Here is an 18,271-nt window from a genome sequence, read left to right on the forward strand (position 1 = left end):
GTTTGGAAGGAATTTGGGAGGATTTGGGGCAATATTGGGGGAGTTTGAGGAGGTTTCAAGAGGTTTCGAAGGAGTTTGGGGAGGTTTGGGGAGGTTTGAAAGGAGTTTGGGGGGGATTTGGGGGCTCTGGAACAGTTTTAGGGAGTTTTTAGGGGGGGTTGTGGGGGTTTGAGGAGATTCGTGGGGATTTGTGAATTTTTTTGGGGGTGGGGGGGGATTTGAGGAGGTTTTTGGGGGACCTGTCTGACTCCGAGGGATTTTTGGGGAGGTTTTGGGGGGACCTGTGAGAGTTTTATGGGGGATTTAGGGAGGTTTTGATAAATACTGGGGAGGTCTTGGAGTTTTTGGGGAGATTTTAGGGGGATTTTGAGGTGGGAATGAGGTCAGGGGGTCAGGGGCGGGGCCTTGTGAGGTCACAGCGAGGTCACGATGAGGTCAGAGCGTGTGGTGACGTCACAGGAGGCCCTGGTGAGGTCACAGCGGGGTTGGTGCATGGTGGTGATGTCATTGTGACGTCACTGTGATGTCACAGTGAGATCACCATGAGGTCGCTGTGGGGGCGGAGCTGTTGTGGCAGGTTTTGCGTCGTGATGACGTCACGGTGACGTCACTGTGACGTCACTGTGATGTCATGACAGCACCGGGGTGGTGCTGCCATGGAGTTGGTGGGTCCTGCTGACGTCACGGTGACGTCAGAGCGGCGCCGGGGCTGTCGGGGTGGAGTCGGACCATTGTAGTGACGTCAGAGCTGTGTTGGGGCGGCGTTTCCGTGTAGTGATGACGTCACGGTGACGTCAGAGCGGCGCCGGGGCTGTCGCGTGGGCTCTGAGCCTTGTAGAGACATTGCGGTGACGTCACGGTGACGTCACAGCTCGGCTCGGGCTCTCCCGTGCCGCTTTTTCGCGGCGCGGTGACGTCACCCCGCCTCTCCGTGACGTCACGGCCTCTCCCTGTGCCCTCCACGGGGCGGGCGTGGCCTCGTTGAGCTCCCAGGGAGGGGCGTGGCCTTCCCGCTCGGAGTGGGCGTGGCCTCGGCCCGCGCTGCGCGCGCAGCCCGCCCCGGGCGCGGGAGGCGGGGGCGGGCGGGGGGCGCCCTCTCATTTGCATACGCGCGGCGGCTCCTCCAATGGGCGCGCGGCGCGGGGGCGGGAAGCCCCCTCTCATTTGCATACGCGCGCGGGCGCCGTCGCCCCGGGGGGGGGGTGAGGGAGGGGGGAGATTTGAGTGGGCGGGGTGATCGCCCTGCTCATTTGCATACGCGCGCGGCTCCTCCAATGGGCGCCGCGGGGCTCCGCACGCGCGGGCCCCGCCGGCCAATGGGGTGAGGGCTGGCAGGGGGGAGGGAGGGGTGAGGGGCGGGGGTTTGCGCATGCGCGGCGGGAGAGGCGGGAGCAGCGGCGAAGGGGGGGGGGGGGGGGGGGCGGCGCGCGCGCCCGTTCCCAGCGCGCGCTTCGGGCGCGGGCGGCGGCCCCGGAGCGCGACCCCTCCCCCCCCCCTCCCTCCCTTCTGTTCCCCCCCGAAAAAAAAAATCCCGGGAGGGGGAAAATCCCCTCCCCCACCCCCCCTCACGCACACAGAACCGAACCGGGACCGACACCGAGACCTTGCACACCCCCCCTCGCATTCCCCTCCCTTCCCTCCGCCATGTCCTCCTCCTCCGCCGCCCTCCCCCCGGCCGCGGCCCCGCGCAGAGGCCTCGGCATGTTCGGTCAGTGCTGGGGGGGGGAAAGGGGGGAATTTGGGGGGGTCCCTGAGGGGATTTGGGGTTCAGGAGGGTCCAGTAAGGGGGGGGGGGAGGGGTTTGGGGTCTGTGGGAAAGGGGTGGGGGCGGGTGGGGGTGGGGGGGTTTGTGAGGGAGGAGTGGGGGGTGTGAGGGGGGTGAGGGGCTCTGAGGGGATTTTGGGGGGCTCTGAGGGGGATTTGGGGGATCTGAGGGGGTTTTTGGGGATTTCGGGGTGGGGTTGATGGAGTCCGTGCGGGGATTGGGGTCCGTGAGGGGTAATTTAGGATCCATGTGGGGATTTGGGTTTCGTGAGGGGAATTGGGGTCCGTGAGGCGATTTTGGGTTTCGTGAGGGGGAATTTGGGGTTTGTGCGGGGTAATTTAGGATCCGCGGGGGGATTTGGGGTCCGTGAGGGGATTCGGGGATTGTTACGAGATTTTGGGGTTCGTGAGGGGAATTTTGGGGTTCGTGAGGGGAATTTGGGGTTCGTGATGGGGGTTTTGGATTCTTTGAAGGGAATTTGGGGTCCGTGAGGGGAATTTTTGGGATCCTTGCGGGGGATCTGGGGTTCGTGAGGGGATTTGGGGTTCGTGAGAGGGTTTTGGATTCTTTGAAGGGATTTTGGGGTCCGTGAGGGGAATTTGGGATTTGTGAGGGGTAATTTAGGACCCGTGTGGAGATTTCGGGTTTCGTGAGGGGGATTTGAGGTTTCTGAGGGGGTTTGGGGTCCGTGAGGAGAATTTGGGGTCTGTGAGGGAATTTTGGGAATTGTGAGGGGAGATTTAGGATCTGTGTGAGGATTTGGGGTTTGTGAGGAGATTTTGGGGTTCGTGAGGGGAATTTTGGGGTCCGTGAGGGGGATTTGGGGTTCGTGAGGGGATTTTGACGATTTGTGAGTAAATTTTGGGGTTTGTGAGACGATTTCGGGGTTTTGAGGTGATTTTGGGGGTTCTGTGAGGAGATTTTGGGGTTTGTGAGGCGATTTCGGGGTTTTGAGGTGTTTTTGGGGGTTCTGTGAGGAAATGTTGATGTTTGCGAGGTGATTTTGGGGTTCCGAGGTGATTTTGGGTGGTTTGTGATGATGTTTTGGGGTTTGTGAAGCGATTTGAGGGTTCTGAGGTGATTTTGGGGTCCTTGTGAGAGAATTTCGGGGTTCCGATGTCATTTTGGGGGTTTTGTGAGGAAATTTTGGAATTTGTGAGGGGATTTGGGGCATCCCAGGCGATTTTGGCGTCTTTACAAGAAGATTTGGGGGTTCTGAGGTGATTTTGGGGGGTTTGTGAGGAAATTTTGGGTTTCTGAGGCGATTTTGGGGGGTTTGTGAGGAAATTTCGGGATTTGGGAGGAGATTTGGGGGTTTCGTGAGGAAATTTTGGGGTCTGTGAGGTGATTTTGGGTTTTTGAGGCAATTCTGGAGGTTCTGTGAGGAAATTTTGGGGTTTTTGAGGCTATTTTACGATTCTGAGATGATTTTGCGTTTCCTGGGAGGAAATTTTGGGGGTTCTGGGGCGATTTTGGGGGTTTTGTGAGGAAACGTTGGGGTTTTTATGCAGATTCGGGGGTTTTGAGCCAAATTTGTGATTTCTGTGAGGGATTTATGGTGTCCATGGGAGCATCTGGGGGCTCTGTGAGGGAATTTGGGGCTTCTGAGGCAATTTTGGCGTCCTGTGAGAAAACTTTGGGATTTTCGAGGTCTTTGCGAGGTAATTTCGAGGTTTCTGAGGTAATTTGGGGGGACTTTGAGGTAATTTGGGGGGACTTTGAGGTAATTTTGGGGTCTTTGAGGTAATTTTGGGGGTGTTTGAGGTAATTTTGGGGTTTTGAGGTAATTTTGGAGGTTTCTGAGCTAATTTCGGGGGTGTTTGACGTAATTTTGAGGGTTCTGAGGTATTTTGGGGGTGTTTGAGGTAATTTTGGGGTTTCTGAGGTAATTTTAGGGTCTTTGAGGTAATTTTGAGGGTTCTGAGGTATTTTTGGGGGTTTCTGAGGCAATTTTGGGGTTTTTGAAGTAATTTGAGGGTCCTTTGAGGTAATTTTGGGGTGTTTGAGGTGATTTTGGAGGTTTCTGAGGTAATTTTGGGGGTTTCTGAGATAATTTTGGAGGTTTCTGAGCCGATTTTTCCCTTTTGTGGGGTCATTTTGGGGCGTGGCTCCCCTGGGGGGACCCCGGGTGTCCCCGGCCCCTCGTGGGTGTCCCCCCCTCCTCCCCCCCCCCCCCTTTGTCACGGCCCATTGGGGGCTGTCAGAGCCCGTCCCCTCCCCCGTCCCCGTGTCCCACCTCTGTCCCTCTGTCCTTCTGTCTGTCTGTCTGTCTCACCTGTGTCCCTGTGTCCGTCTGTCCGTCTGTCTGTCTGTCTGTCTGTCCGTCTGTCTGTCTGTCTGTCTCACCTGTGTCTGTCTGTCCCACCCGTGTCCCTCTGTCTGTCTGTCTGTCTGTCATACCTGTGTCCCTCTGTCCCTCTGTCCCTCTGTCTGTCCATCCCGCAGTGTGGACCAACGTGGAGCCGCACTCGGTGCCCGTGTCACACCCATTGTCACACCCAGTGTCACACCCACAGTGCCACACCCGTGTCTGTCTGTCTCACCTGTGTCTGTCCGTCTGTCTGTCTGTCCGTGCATTAGCGTGGATCAACGTGGAGCCGTGCTCGGTGCCCGTGTCACACCTGTGTCACACCTGTGTCACACCCACAGTGTCACAGTGTCCCACCTGTGTCTGTCTCACCTGTGTCTGTCCGTCTGTCCGTCCATCTCTCTGTCCCACAGTGTGGACCAACGTGGAGCCGCGCTCGGTGCCCGTGTCACACCCACAGTGCCACACCCACAGTGTCACACCTGTCTCACCTGTGTCTGTCTGTCTGTCTGCCCGTCTGTCTGTCCATCCTGCAGTGTGCACCAACATGGAGCCGTGCTCAGTGCCCGTGTCACACCCACAGTGTCAGTGTCACACCTGTCTCACTGTGTCTGTCCCTCTGTCCGTGCAGTGTGGACCAACATGGAGCTGCGCTCGGTGCCCATGTCACACCCACAGTGTCACACCTGTGTCACACCTGTCCCACCCGTGTCCCTCTGTCTCACTGTGTCCGTCTGTCTGTCCCTCCCTGCAGTGTGGACCAACGTGGAGCCGCGCTCGGTGCCCGTGTCTCACTGTGTCTGTCTGTCTCACTGTGTCCGTCTGTCCGTGCAGTGTGGACCAACGTGGAGCCGCGCTCGGTGCCCGTGTTCCCCTGGCACTCCCTGGTGCCGTTCCTGGCCCCGAGCCAGCCCGACGCCCCCCCCCAGCCCCCGGCCGGGCTGCAGCCCGTGAGCCACCTGAGCCACCTGAGCCACCTGAGCCACCCGGGGCACCCCGGGCACCCCGGGCACCCGGGACACCCGCCCGCGGCTGCACCTGCCAAAGGTGACCTGGGGACAGCTGGGGATGGGCTGGGGACACACCTGGGGACACCCTGACACACCTGGGATAGCTGGGACACACCTGGGGATGGGCTGGGGACAGCTGGGGATGGGCTGGGGATGGGCTGGGACAGCTGGGGATGGGCTGGGGATGGGCTGGGACAGCTGGGGATGGGCTGGGGATGGGCTGGGGACACCTGGCACATGGACTGACACACCTGGGACACACCTGGGACAGCTGGGGACGGGCTGGGGATGGGCTGGGGACGGGCTGGGACACACCTGGGGACAGCCTGACACACCTGGGATAGCTGGGACACACCTGGGGATGGGCTGGGGACAGCTGGGGATGGGCTGGGGATGGGCTGGGACACACCTGGGGACACTGGGGACAGACTGGGATACCTGGGGACAGGCTGGGACACACCTGGGGACACAGCCTGACACACCTGGGATAGGTGGGACACACCTGGGACAGCTGGGACAGGGACTGACACACCTGGGACACACCTGGGGGATACCTGGGACCCACCTGGGATATCTGAGACACACCCAGGACACCTGGGGCACACCTGGGGTACCTGGGGCACATCTGGAACACCTGGGGCACACCTGGGGGACACCCGGGGCACACCTGGAACGCACCTGGGATACCCGGGGCACACCTGGGGCACACCGGGAACACACCTGGGATACCCGGGGCACACCTGGGTCCCACCCCCCGCCCCACCCTGTCACATTTGGGACACACCTGAGACGCAGCCCCTGCCCCGCCCCCAGCCCATGCCCCGCCCCCAGCCCCTCCCCCGCTCTCACAGCCCCTCCCCCTGCCCCCCCAGAGCCGCCCGAGTCCCTGGCGGTGGCGCCCGAGCCGGGGGGGCGGGGCCAGGAGCCCGGGCGCTGCGGGGGGGCCACGCGCCCGCCCAGCCCCCCCCCCCGCCGCGCCCCCGGCCCCGCCCCCCGCGGCCACGGCCCCGCCCCCCGAGGAGGAACCGCCCGGGGGGGGCACCCGGCCGGACAGCGAGACCGAGAGTGACCACGACGACGCGTGAGTGACCCCTGGGTGACCCCTGGCTGACCTCTGACCCTGGGTGACCCCCGGGTGACCCCTGTGTCCGTCTGTCCGTCCGCCAGGTTCCTGTCGTCCATCGTGGCCCCGGAGCTGCCGCTGCCGCTGGGCCCGGGCAAGCGCCGCACGCAGTCCCTGAGCGCCCTGCCCAAGGAGGGGGACAAGGACGGCCGCAGCCCCAGCAAGGTGACCCCAAACAGCCCTGAAATCACCCAAAATCGGCCCAGAATCACCCTGTAATCATCTCTGAAATCAGCCCAGAATCACCCTGAAATTACCCTGAAATCACCCCAAAATCCACACAAAACCCACCCTGAAATCATCTCTGAAATCACCCCAAAATACCCCTGAAATCACCCTGAAATACTCCCTGAAATCCTCCTGAAGTTCCTTCAAAAATCCATTCTTAAATTCCCACTAATCACCCCCAAAATCACCCTAAAATCCACCCTGAAATCCACACAAAATCCTTTCTGAAACTCCCCCAAAATCTGCCCAAAATCCTCCCTGAAATCCTCCAAAATCCCCCCAAAATAATCCTGAAATTCCAGTGGGCGTGTCCCCAGCCAAAGGACCACACCCACCCCTGGCCATAGCAGCTGACCACGCCCCTTTGTGTGTGTGTGCCCCCTCTGACCCCGCCCCTTTCTGGGCATGCCCCTCTGACCCCGCCCCTCTGTGGGCGTGTCCACAGCGAGAGAATGACCACACCCACCCATGGCCTTGTCCCACTGACCCCGCCCCTTTGTGGGCGTGTGTCTGCCCCCTCTGACCCCGCCCTTTGTGGGCGTGTGTGCCCCTGCTGCCCCCGCCCCTCTGTGGGCGTGCCCCCGCTGACCCCGCCCCTTTGTGGGCGTGTCCGCAGCGAGAGAAGGACCACATCCGGCGGCCCATGAACGCCTTCATGATCTTCAGCAAGCGGCACCGGGCGCTCGTGCACCAGCGGCACCCGAACCAGGACAACCGCACGGTCAGCAAGATCCTGGGCGAGTGGTGGTACGCGCTGGGGCCCCGCGAGAAGCAGCAGTACCACGACCTGGCCTTCCAGGTGAGACATGGGGGGTCCCAGGTGGGGTTTGGGGGGTCACAGGTGGGGTTTGGGGGGTCCCAGTGGGATTTGGGGGGTCCTGGATGGGGTTTAGGGGTCCCTGGGGCAGTGCTGGTACACGCTGGGGCCCCGGGAGAAGCAGCAGTACCAGGGCCTGGCCTTCCAGGTGAGGTTTGGGGGTCCTGGATGGAGTTTGGGGGGTCCCAGGTGGGGTTTGGGGGGTCCCAGGAGGGGTTTGGGGGGGTTTGGGGGGTCCCAGGTGGGGTTTGGGGGTCCCTGGGCAGTGCTGGTACGCACCGGGGCCCCGGGAGAAGCAGCAGTACCAGGGCCTGGCCTTCCAGGTGAGGTTTGGGGGGTTTGGGAGGTCCCAGGTGGGATTTGGGGGGTCACAGGTGAGGTTTGAGGGGTCACAGGTGGTATTTGGGGGGTTAGGAGGGGTTCCAGGTGGGATTTTTGGGGGTTTTGGGGGTCCCTGGGGCAGTGCTGGTACGCGCTGGGGCCATGGGAGGAACAGTAGTACCAGGGCCTGGCCTTCCAGGTGAGGTTTGGGGGGGTTTGGGGGGTCCCAGGTGAGATTTGGGGGGTCCTGGATGGAGTTTGGGGGGTTAGGAGGGGTCCCAGGTGGGGTTTTTGGGGGTTTTGGGGGTCCTTGGGGCAGTGGTGGAGCACGTTGGGACCCAGGGAGGAGCAGCAGTACCAGGGCCTGGCCTTCCAGGTGGGGTTTGGGGTGTTCCAGGTGGGATTTGGGGCCCCCAGATGGGATTTGGGGGGTCCCCGGTGCTGTTTTGGGGTTCCCGGGTGAGTTTTGGGGGTCCCAGCTGAGATTGTGGGGGAAATTCTGGAATTTTGGGGGGTTTGGAGCCGCGGCTCCCCCTGCAGGTGAAGCTGGGGCACTGCAGGCACGGCCTAACGGGGATTTGGGGCAACTTTGGGGGGGATTTTGGGCTTTTTTGGGGTGTTTGGGATTCAGGGCTGGATTTTGGGGTTCGGGGTTGGATTTGGGGAAAATTCAGGGGTTTTAGGGTGATTGGAGCTCCCCCTGCAGGTGAAGCTGGCGCATTGCAGGAACACCTGAAAGTGAATTTTGAAGGAGCTTTGGGGTTTTTTTGGAATTTTAGGGTTCGGGGTTGGGGTTTTGGGGTTCAGGATTGGATTTTTGGGGTTCGGGGTTGGGTTTTTGGGGTTCAGGATTGGATTTTTGGGGTTCCCGACGCTCTCCCTGCCCCCCAGGTGAAGGAGGCTCATTTCAAGGCCCACCCGGACTGGAAATGGTGCAACAAAGACCGGAAAAAATCCAGCTCGGATGGGGGGAGGGGCCCGGGGGGGGTCCCCAAGGAGCCCCGCGAGCGCAGCGCCTCCGAGAGCGGCCCCCCGCCCCTCCCCCAGGTCTGTGACCCCCCAAAAACACCCCCAAAATCCCCCCAAAATCCCCCCCAAAAATCCCCGAAAACGCCCCAAAAATCCCCTCAAATCCCTCCTAAACCCCCCCAAAATCCCCCCTAAACCCCCTAAAAAACCCTCCCAAAATCCCCTGAACCCCAGCCCCAAAAATCCCCTCAAATTCCCCCTAAAACCTCCCTGAAACCCCCCCAAAAATCCCCTCAAATCCCCCCTAAAACCTCCCTGAAACCCCCCCAAAAACCTTCCCAAACCTTCCCAAAATCCCCCCAAAAATCCCCCCCAAAAATTCCCTAAAATCCCCAAAAAAACCTCCCCAAAACCCCCCCAAAAAAACCCAAACTCCCCCAAAAATCCCCCTAAAACCCCCCCCAAATCCCCTCCCCCCCCCCATCTCTAACCGTGCCCCTCCCCCCGCAGGTGGCGCCGACCCCTCCCCCCCCGAGGCCAAGGGGGGGGTCCCGGGGGGTCCCGCGGAGCCGCGGGGCGGGGCCGGCGGTGGGGGAGGGGCGGCCCCGCCCCCCCCGCCCCGCCCCCGCGCCTTCTCCCACAGCGGCGTGGGGGGGGGCGACCCCCGAGGGCCCCCCCTGCACGAGCTCAGCCAGGTGGGGGAGGGGCGGGGGGCGGGGCCTGGGGGCGGGGCCTGGGGGGATTTGGGGGGAATTCAGGGGGGGTTGGGCAATTTCAGGGGGGTTTTGGGGGGAATTTGGGGCAGTTTGGGGTCCCTGACCGAGCATTTTTGGGGGCCTTAAACTGAGAATTTTTGGGAAGATTTTGGGGATTTTGGGCGGTTTTTGATCCGAAATGTTGGGGATTTTTGGGAATCCCTAAATTCAACGTTTTTGGGGATTTTGGGGGGGTTTCTGATCCGAATTTTTGGCGATTTTTGGGAATCCCTAAATTCAATGTTTTTGGGGATTTTTGGGGAGTTTCTGATCTGAGGGTTCTGGGGATGTTTTGGGGTTCCTGAAACAAACTTGGGCTGATTTGGGGCTGATTTGGGCGATTTCAGGGATATTTGAATGATTTTTTGGGGTGATTTTGGGGATATTTGGGTGATTTTTGGGGTGATTTCCGGTGATTTTTGGGGTAGTTTGGAAGTTTTTTTTGGCTGATTTTGGGGGTGATTTTTGGGGTGGTTTCAGGGTAGTTTGGGAGGTTTTTTTGGGTGATTTTTGGGGAGATTTCCAGTGATTTTTGGGGTGATTTCTGGTGATTTTGTAGTAGTTTGGGCGGTTTTTTGGCTGATTTTGGGGTGATTTTTGGGGTGATTTTTGGGGTGATTTCCGGTGATTTTTGGGGTGATTTCCGGTGATTTCTGGGTTAATTTTGCTCTTTTTGGGGCAATGTTGGGGCTGATTTTTGGGCTGATTTCATCTGATTTTGGTGCTGATTCCACCTCATTCCTCCCCTCCCCCAGCTCTGCTCCGGCCCCGCCCCCTTCGCCACCACCGCCCCCAAGGGTGGGGGAGGGGCTGGGCCCGCCTTCTCGCCCCTCCCCCCGCGCTCGGGGGCCCCGCCCCGCCCCCCCCGGGCGCTGCCCCGCCCCCCCCGGGCGCAGAGCGAGGAGGCCACGAGCGACGAGGAGCGAATGGTGATCTGCGAGGAGGAGGGCGACGATGACGTCATCGGTCAGGACACGCCCCCCCGCCCCGCCCCCAAAACCACAACGAACCCGGGGGGGTCACGGGAGCCCCTCCCCCCCCTCAAACTGCCCCTCCCCCATCAGTTCACCCCTCCCCCATCCCCAAAATACCCGGGGAACCCCCGCTGATGCCCCTCCCCCCACGCTTTGGGGATGATGATTTTTGCCCCTCCCCCCCCGCTCTGACCGCCCCTCCCCCCCCATTTCAGACGATGGGTTCGCCCCTCCCCCACCCGACATCGACCTCAAGTGCAAGGAGAGAGTGAGCGACAGCGAGAGCGAGGGGGAGGGGCAGCAGGTGAGGGGGGGAGGGGCATAAAGGATGGGGGAGGGGCAAAGGGAGAGCAAGGGGGAGGGGCAGAAAGTATGGGGGAGGGGCAAAGGGATGGGGGAGGGAGAGGCTGAGAGGGTGGGGCAGCCGGTGAGCCGGGGGGGGGGGGGGGGGAGGGGTAAAGCAGGAGGGGGGAGGGGCAGAGGGGGGTGTGGGAGGGGCAATAGAGAGGGGGGGGGGCAATGGGAGGGGGGAGGGGCCCACGTGAGGGGGGGTGGGCACGGAGAATGAGGGAGGGGCAAATGGAGGGGGCGGGGCAGGACTGGGGGAGGTGGGGCAGGGAGGGTGGGGGAGGGGCTGGGGGGTTCCATGGGATGGGGGAGGGGCGCTAGGGTCCCTCCGGGGATCCCCCCCCTTTCCCCTCCCCCCTCTCTGATTCTCCCCTCCCCCCCCCAGCCCCTCCCCCGCAGGCCGTTCCCGCCGGGGCCGCCCCGCCCCCCCCCGGAGCTGGAGCCGCCCCCGGGCCCCCCCGAGCCCCCCCCCCGGCCCCTCCCCCACCCCCTACAAGGGGCCGCCCCCGCCCCGCGGCCCCGCCCCTCCCCCGCCCCGCCGCAAACGGGCCGAGAGCGCCGAGGGGGGGATGGGCGGGGGGGGAGGGGCCGGAGGGGGGGGAGGGGCCGGGGGCAGCGCCCCTCCCCCCCCGCTGCGCCCCGGCCCCGCCCCTCCCCCCGGCCCCGCCCCCAGCAAGGCCCCGATGGCCGCCGTGGGGGGGGGAGGGGCGGGGGGGGGGAGGGGTCGTGGCCAATCTGGTGCTGGGGGGTGGGGGAGGGGCGGGGCCGGGCCCCCCTCCCCCCCCCCTCGGTGGCGCTGCTCCCCTCCCCCCACCCCGCCCATCCCCCCCCCGTGCAGCTCCTGGCCGGGGGAGGGGCGGGAGGGGGCGGGGCCTCGGCAGGGGGCGGGGCTGCGCCCACCGCCCCTCCCCCCCCGAACGGGCCCCTCCCCCTGGGCATCACCCAGGTCCAATACATCCTCCCCACCCTGCCCCTCCCCCACGGCAAAGGCCCCGCCCCCAGCGCCGCCCCGGCCCCGCCCAACCCCCCCAGGCGCCCAACCCCCCCCTGCACTTCGCCCTGCCCCCACCCCAGAACGGCAAAGCCCCGCCCCCAGCCACGGGGGGCGCCGGAGGCTCCGCCCCCAAAGGTACCGGGATGGGGCAGGGTGGGGGTGGGCGGGGCTTCAGTTGGGGAGGCGTCTCTGGGGTGGGGGTGGGGCCTCTGCTTGGGGAGGGGGTTGGATGTGGGCGTGGCCTCTGCTTGGGGGAGGAGTCTCTGAGATGGAGGCGTGGTCTCAGGTTGGTGCTGGTTTCTTAAATTGGGGGCGGAATTTTGCCTTGGGGGTGGGGTCTGTAGGATGGGCGTGGCTTCAGGGCTGGGGGCGTGACCTTCCATTCTAACCCCGCCCCTCCCCCTTTAGCCCAGCCCTCCCCCCCGGGCCAGGCCCCGCCCCCGTCCCCGCTGCTCCCGGGGAAGGTTCTGGTGCCCGTGGCCCCGCCCGGCCCCGCCCTGACGCCCTTCGGGACCCCCGGCACGGCCCCGCCCCCCGGCAAGGTACGGCCCCTCCCCCCATTGCCCCTCCCCCCCCTTTAGCCCCTCCCCCCTCTCTAACCCCCCCTTTTCTATCCCCTCCCCCCCCCAGATCATCCAGCTCAGCCCCGTGCCCCTGGTGCCCCCCCCGGGCAGCCCCGTGGGGGTGGGCGTGGGGGGCGGGGCCGCCGCAGGCCCCGCCCCTCCCCCCAAGGTGCTGCTGCCCCCGGCCCGGATCGCGTACGTGCACCCCGCCCCTCCCCCACCCGCGCAGGCCCCGCCCCCCGTGCTCGGGTTCACGGCGCTGCTGCAGGGTGAGAGGGGGAGGGGCAATTGTGGGGGAGGGGCCATGGGCGGGGAGGGGCAAAGGGGGAGGGGCCGTGGGAGGGGAGGGGCAAAGGGGGAGGGGCCAAGGAGGGAGGGGAAATGGAGGGAGGGGCAAAGAGGGGGACATGGGGGGAGGGGCAATGGGGGCGATTTTGGGCTCGTTTGGGATTTTTGGGCGGATTTGAGGCTCATTTGTGATTTTGGGGATAATTTTGTTATATTTGTGGATAATTTTTTATTTTTTGGGATAATTTTGGGTTTTTTTGGGATTATTTGTGGTTTCGAGGTGATTTGGGAACACTTGGTTGTTCTTGGGAGAATTTTGGGGTTTTTTGGGTGATAATTTTGGGGATAATTTTGGGCCTTTTTGGGGTGCGATTTCGTGCCGTGGTTGCTGAGGTTGGCCCCTCCCCCAGGGCAGGGCTCCCTGCTTGGCCCCGCCCCCGTGGGGGTCTCGGCCCTGCCCCCCCCCCAGCTGCCCCCCCCCAGCTCGGGGGGTCCCGTCCTGGCCGCCATTTACCCCGGAGGCCCCGCCCCCGGCCCCGCCCCCGCGCCCGGATTGGTCTACAGCGTGGCTGGCTCCGCCCCCCCGGCCCCGGCCCCGCCCATCCTGCCCAAGGCCGGCCCCGCCCCCACCCTGGCGGCTGCAGGTACAGGGGGTGGGGCCTGGGGAGGGGGTGGAGCCTTGGTGTGGGCGTGGCCTGGAGCAGAGTAACCTAAAATGGGTGGGGCTGGAGCAGGGCGTGGCTCAGTGGAGGAGTTTGTAAGGGGTGGAGCCTTGGGGTGGGCGTGGCCACTGGAAAGGGGTGGGGCTTGCAAAAGGGGAGGGGTTGGGAAGTGGGTGTGGCCTCTAAAGTGGGAAGTGCTGAAAAGGGCGTGGTTATGTAAATGAGAGCGATGCTCGGCGCTCTGGGCGGGGCTAACGCAGCTTTAATGAGGGTTTTGTGAATGCAAATGAGGGGGCGTGGTCTGAGCTCAGCCCCGCCCCCTCCTCTCCCGCAGCGGCCCCGCCCTTCCCCCCCCGCACCCCCCGCCCCTCCCCCAAGCCCCCCCAGAAGGTCAAGGCCGCCCTGGCCACGATCCCGGTGGGGGAGGGGAGGCCCCGCCCCCGCCCCGCCCCCCTCCGGACCCGCCCCGCCCCCCTGCGCCCGACCCCGCCCCTCCCGCCTGCCCCGCCCCCTCCTCCTCCTCCCCTCCCCCTCCCCCGCCCTCCTCCCCTCCCCCCGCCGGCGACTGGGACGCTGCGGCCCCGCCCCCTCCCGAGGCCCCGCCCCCCTGCCCCTCCCCCCGCGCCGAGGCCTGGAGCCAGCGGGACCCGGTGGGGGAGGGGCCGCCAAGCCCCGCCCCTCCCGACGCGGTGAGTGACGCCCCTCCCCCCTCATTAATCCCTTCATTAATTATTCAGTTAATTAACTCTGATTAACCCCTCCCCCCAGGCCGAGCGCTGGGCCCCGCCCCCTCCGAGGCCACGCCCCCCGCCGGCCCCTCCAGCTCCACCCCCTCTCCCCCTGGCCCCGCCCCCGAGGGGCCTCCCCGTGCGGCCCCGCCCCCTCCGGCCCCGCCCCCCGCCGAGGGCGGGGCCAAGAAGGCGAAGCTCCGCCCCCCACCCCTGAAAAAAACCTTCGACTCTGTGGACAGGTGAGGGGCGGGGCCTGAAGGGGCGGGGCCTGGATGGGTGCGGTCAGACGGGGCGGGGCCTGGGGGTCTCTGTGGGGGTTTTGGGTTTTCCTGGGGGGATTTTGGGGAATTTTTTCAGAGAATTTTGGGGTTTTTTGGGTCATTTTTGCCGCTGTTTTTTCACCATTCAGGGGATGATTTTTGGGTGTAATTCAGGGTATTTTGGGTCAGTTTTTTGTCTGTTTTCCCCGCAGGGTCCTGTCTGAGGTGGATTTCGAGGAGCGCTTTGGGGTTTTTTGGGCCATTTTTGCTGCTGTTTTTTCACAGCTCTGTGTCAGTTTTTTGGGTGTAATTCGGGCTGTTTTGGGTCAGTTTTTTGGGGATAATTTGGGATATTTTGGGTCAGTTTTTTGGGCTGTTTTCCCTGCAGGGTCCTGTCCGAGGTGGATTTCGAGGAGCGCTTTGGGGTTTTTTGGGTCATTTTTGCCGCTGTTTTTTCACCGTTCTGGGGATGATTTTTGGGTGTAATTCGGGGTATTTTGGGTCAGTTTTTTGGGTGTAATTTGAGCTATTTTGGGTCAGTTTTTTGGGTGTTTTCCCCCCAGGGTCCTGTCCGAGGTGGATTTCGAGGAGCGCTTTGCGGAGCTGCCCGAGTTCCGGCCCGAGGAGGTTCTCCCCTCCCCCACCCTGCAGGCCCTGGCCACCTCCCCCCGCACCATCCTGGGCAGTTACCGCAAGAAGCGCAAGAACTCCACAGGTGACCCCCGACCTCTGACCTTTGACCCCTGACCTCTGACCCCTGCGTGACCCCCGGTGACCTTTGCCGCTCTCCCTGCCCCCGCGCAGAGCTGGAGCCCCCCGGGGACGACCCCTCCTCCCCCAAGCGGAAGCTGCGGCGCCGCTCGAGCTGCGGCTCCGAGCCCTCGACCCCCAAAAGCGCCAAGGGCGCCGAGGGGGAGGGGCCGGGAGAGATCTTCACCTTCGACAGACAAGGTGGGGGAGGGGCCTGGGAGTGGGGGAGGGGCCGGGGGGCAGCTTCACCTTCGACAGACAAGGTGGGGGAGGGGCCGGGGATGGGGGAGGGGCCGGGGATGGGGGAGGGGCCGGGAATGGGGGAGGGGCCAGGGAATGGGGGAGGGGCCGGGGAATGGGGGAGGGGCCAGGGAACGGGGGAGGGCAGAGCCCAAATGGGGCTGAGGGACCCCAAAATTTGGGCTCCCCCTGAAGTGGGGGCTGTGTCCAATTTGGGGCCATTTTGGGGCTGTTTTGGGTCCATTTTGGGGCCTATTTTGGGTCCATTTTAGGGCCAGGTTTGGGTCCATTTTGGGGCTGGTTTTGGGGCCACATTGGGGCTGTTTCTGGGTCCATTTTGGGGCTGTTTTGGGTCTGTTTCTGGGTCTATTTTGGGGCTGCTTTGGAGTCCATTTTGGGTCCATTTTGGGGCTGTTTTGGGGTCCATTTTGGGTCCATTTTGGGGCTGTTTTGGGTCCATTTTGGGGCTGTTTTGGGTCCATTTTGGGGCTGTTTTGGGGTCTATTTTGGGGCTGGTTTTGGGTCCATTTTGGGGCTGTTTTGGGTCCATTTTGGGGATGTTTTCGGGGCTGTTTTGGGTCCATTTTGGGGCTGTTTTTGGGTCTATTTGGGGTCTGTTTCTGGGTCCATTTTGGGGCTGTTTTTGGGTCCATTTTGGGTCTGTTTTGGGTCTCTGAGCCCCCAATCCCACAGGAGGGGAGGGTGAGGATGTCCTGGGTGAGCTGGAGTACGACAAGGTCCCGTTCTCGTCGCTGCGGCGAACGCTCGACCAGCGCCGCGCACTCGTCATGCAGCTCTTCCAGGAGCACGGCTTCTTCCCCTCGGGTGAGCCCCAAAACACCCCAAAACCACCCCAGAACTACCCTGAAATTATCCCAAAAATATCCTGAGATTATCCCAAAAATATCCTGAAATTGTCCCCAAATTATCCTGAAATTATCCCAAAAATATCCTGAAATTATCCCCAAATTATCCTGTAATTATCCCAAAAATATCCTGAAATTATCCCAAAAATATCCTGAAATTATCCCAAAAATATCCTGAAATTATCCTAAAAATATCCTGAAATTATCCCTGAATTATCCTGAAATTATCCCAGAACCAGGGCACGGCTTCTTCCCCTCGGGTGAGCCCCAAAACACCCCAAAACCACCTCAGAATTGCCCTGAAATTATCCCCAAGTTATCCTGAAATTACCCTGAATTATCCTAGAGTTATCCTGAAATGTCCTGAATTTATCCCAGAATTATCCCCAATTTATCCCCAAATTATCCCCAAATTCTCCTGACACCACCACAAAGTTACCCTGAAATTATCCCCAAATTATCTTTGAATTATCCCCAAAATTGCCCCAAAACTGTCCCTGATTTATCCCCAGACTGCCCCAAAAATTTCAAAATTCGTCCCTCAATTATCCCTGAACTGCGCCAAAATTACCCTGAGTGTCCCCAGCTGTCCCTGAACTGTCCCTAAACGACCCCAAATGTCCCTGGACTGCCCCCAAATGCCCCTGAAATGTCCCCAAATCCCCCTGGACTGTCCCCAATTGTCCCCAATTGTCCCCAGGCCAGCCCAGGGCAGGTTCCAGTCCCGTTTCACCCGTGTCCGTCTGTCCCAAACTGTCCCAAATCCCCCCAAATTGTCCCCAAACTGTCTCCAATTGTCCCCAAATCTCTCCGAATTGTCCCCCAAACTGTCCCAAACTCTCTCCAATTGTCCCCAAACTGTCTCTGCTGTCCCCAAATTCCCCCGAATTGTCCCCAAAATGTCCCTGATTGTCCCCAAACTGTCCCAAATTCCCCCAAATTGTCCCCAAAATGTCCCTGATTGTCCCCAAAATGTCCCTGATTGTCCCCAAACTGTCCCAAATCCCCCTGAATTGTCCCCAAACTCTCTCCAATTGTCCCCAAACTGTCCCTGATTGTCCCCAAACTGTCCCAAACTGTCCCAAATTGTCCCCAGACTGTCCCAAACTGTCTCCAATTGTCCCCAACCTCTCTCCCACTGTCCCCAGCCCAGGCCACGGGCCGCCTTCCAGTCCCGTTTCACCCGTGTCCATCTGTCCCAAACTGTCCCAAATTGTCCCCAAACTGTCCCAAACTGTCTCCAATTGTCCCCAACCTCTCTCCCACTGTCCCCAGCCCAGGCCACGGCCGCCTTCCAGTCCCCGTTTCGCCGACATTTTCCCCACCAAGCTCTGCCTGCAGCTCAAGATCCGCGAGGTTCGCCAGAAGATCATGCAGGCGGCCACGCCCACCGAGCCGGCCCCGCCCACCGAGCCCGACGGCCCCGCCCCCTCCGCCAGCGAGGCCGCGCCCCCTCCCCCGCCCCCTCCAGCAGCGCCGGCCCCGCCCCTTTCGTCTTCGAACCCCGCCCCGTCCTCCTCGTCTGACCCCGCCCCCTCGGCCGAGGCCGCGCCCCCCTCGCCCCCCGCGGGCGTGCGCTGAACCATTCCATGGCCACGCCCCCTTTTTGTTGGTGGCTCCGCCCCCTTTTTGTTGGTCACGTGACCGGGATCTTTTAAACAACCGGAGAATCTTTGGAGCCCCCGCCCCCCGCTGGTGTCGCCGTTCCTGATTGGGTGGAGGGGAAAGGGGCGGGGTTTGTGGAGGTCACGCCCCTTTTTAAAGGAGGAGGGGACAAAGGAGGGGGGTGGCACCTCCAGGGGAGCCTGGGGACACCTTGGGGGTGGCACTGGGACAACTTGGGGACACCTTGGGGACATTGGGGACGCTTTGGGGACACTGGGGGGACACTGGGACACCTTGGGGACACTGGGGGGACACCCAGGGACACCTTGGGGACAGCCCGGAGGTGGCACGGGGACACTGGGGGGACATCAGGATGCCTTGGGGACACTGGGACACCCTGGGGACATCATAGAGGTGACACAGGGACAATTTGGGGACACCTTGGGGACAGCCCAGGATTGGCACAGGGACACTCTGGGGACACCCTGGAGGTGGCACAGGGACACCAAGACACCTCGGGAGGGTCACTGGGACATCTTGGGGACATTTTGGGGCTGGCACAGGGACAGGGGGACACCTTGGGGACACTGGGACACCTTGGGGGTGGCACTTTGGGGACACGCGGGACACTACAGCGACACCGGGGACATTTTGGGGACGTTTTGGGGTCGCTCCGCTACCACCGCAGTGGGCG

At 62.5% G+C, this 18,271-nt stretch overlaps 1 protein-coding gene and 1 long non-coding RNA gene across 2 annotated transcripts; one reads left to right on the forward strand and one right to left on the reverse strand.

Moving 5' to 3' along the window:
* The first annotated feature begins 1,423 nt into the window (after window positions 1-1,423).
* On the forward strand, window positions 1,424-17,650 carry CIC (capicua transcriptional repressor). Its single transcript, XM_071419233.1, is given in 24 exon segments — window positions 1,424-1,708; window positions 4,908-5,120; window positions 5,956-5,979; window positions 6,071-6,164; window positions 6,251-6,371; window positions 7,051-7,233; window positions 8,464-8,619; window positions 9,052-9,236; window positions 10,052-10,187; window positions 10,190-10,262; window positions 10,486-10,574; window positions 11,004-11,519; window positions 11,522-11,747; window positions 12,021-12,154; window positions 12,243-12,444; window positions 12,874-13,107; window positions 13,460-13,641; window positions 13,643-13,814; window positions 13,894-14,095; window positions 14,680-14,831; window positions 14,921-15,067; window positions 15,800-15,931; window positions 17,248-17,273; window positions 17,275-17,650. Coding segments are annotated over 24 exon segments (3,942 nt in total). The 5' UTR covers window positions 1,424-1,644; the 3' UTR covers window positions 17,554-17,650.
* LOC139586079 (uncharacterized) lies at window positions 16,632-17,195 on the reverse strand. Its single transcript, XR_011677440.1, has 3 exons — window positions 17,112-17,195; window positions 16,967-17,079; window positions 16,632-16,778 (listed from the first exon to the last, which is right to left on the reverse strand). It is a non-coding gene; the product is annotated as an uncharacterized lncRNA (long non-coding RNA).
* Window positions 17,651-18,271: the final 621 nt, after the last annotated feature.

This window comes from Agelaius tricolor, unplaced genomic scaffold, assembly GCF_023055355.1.
Source record: "Agelaius tricolor isolate 1412-34295 unplaced genomic scaffold, bAgeTri1.0.p SCAF_102, whole genome shotgun sequence".
In the NCBI taxonomy this organism is placed as follows: Eukaryota; Metazoa; Chordata; class Aves; order Passeriformes; family Icteridae; genus Agelaius; species Agelaius tricolor.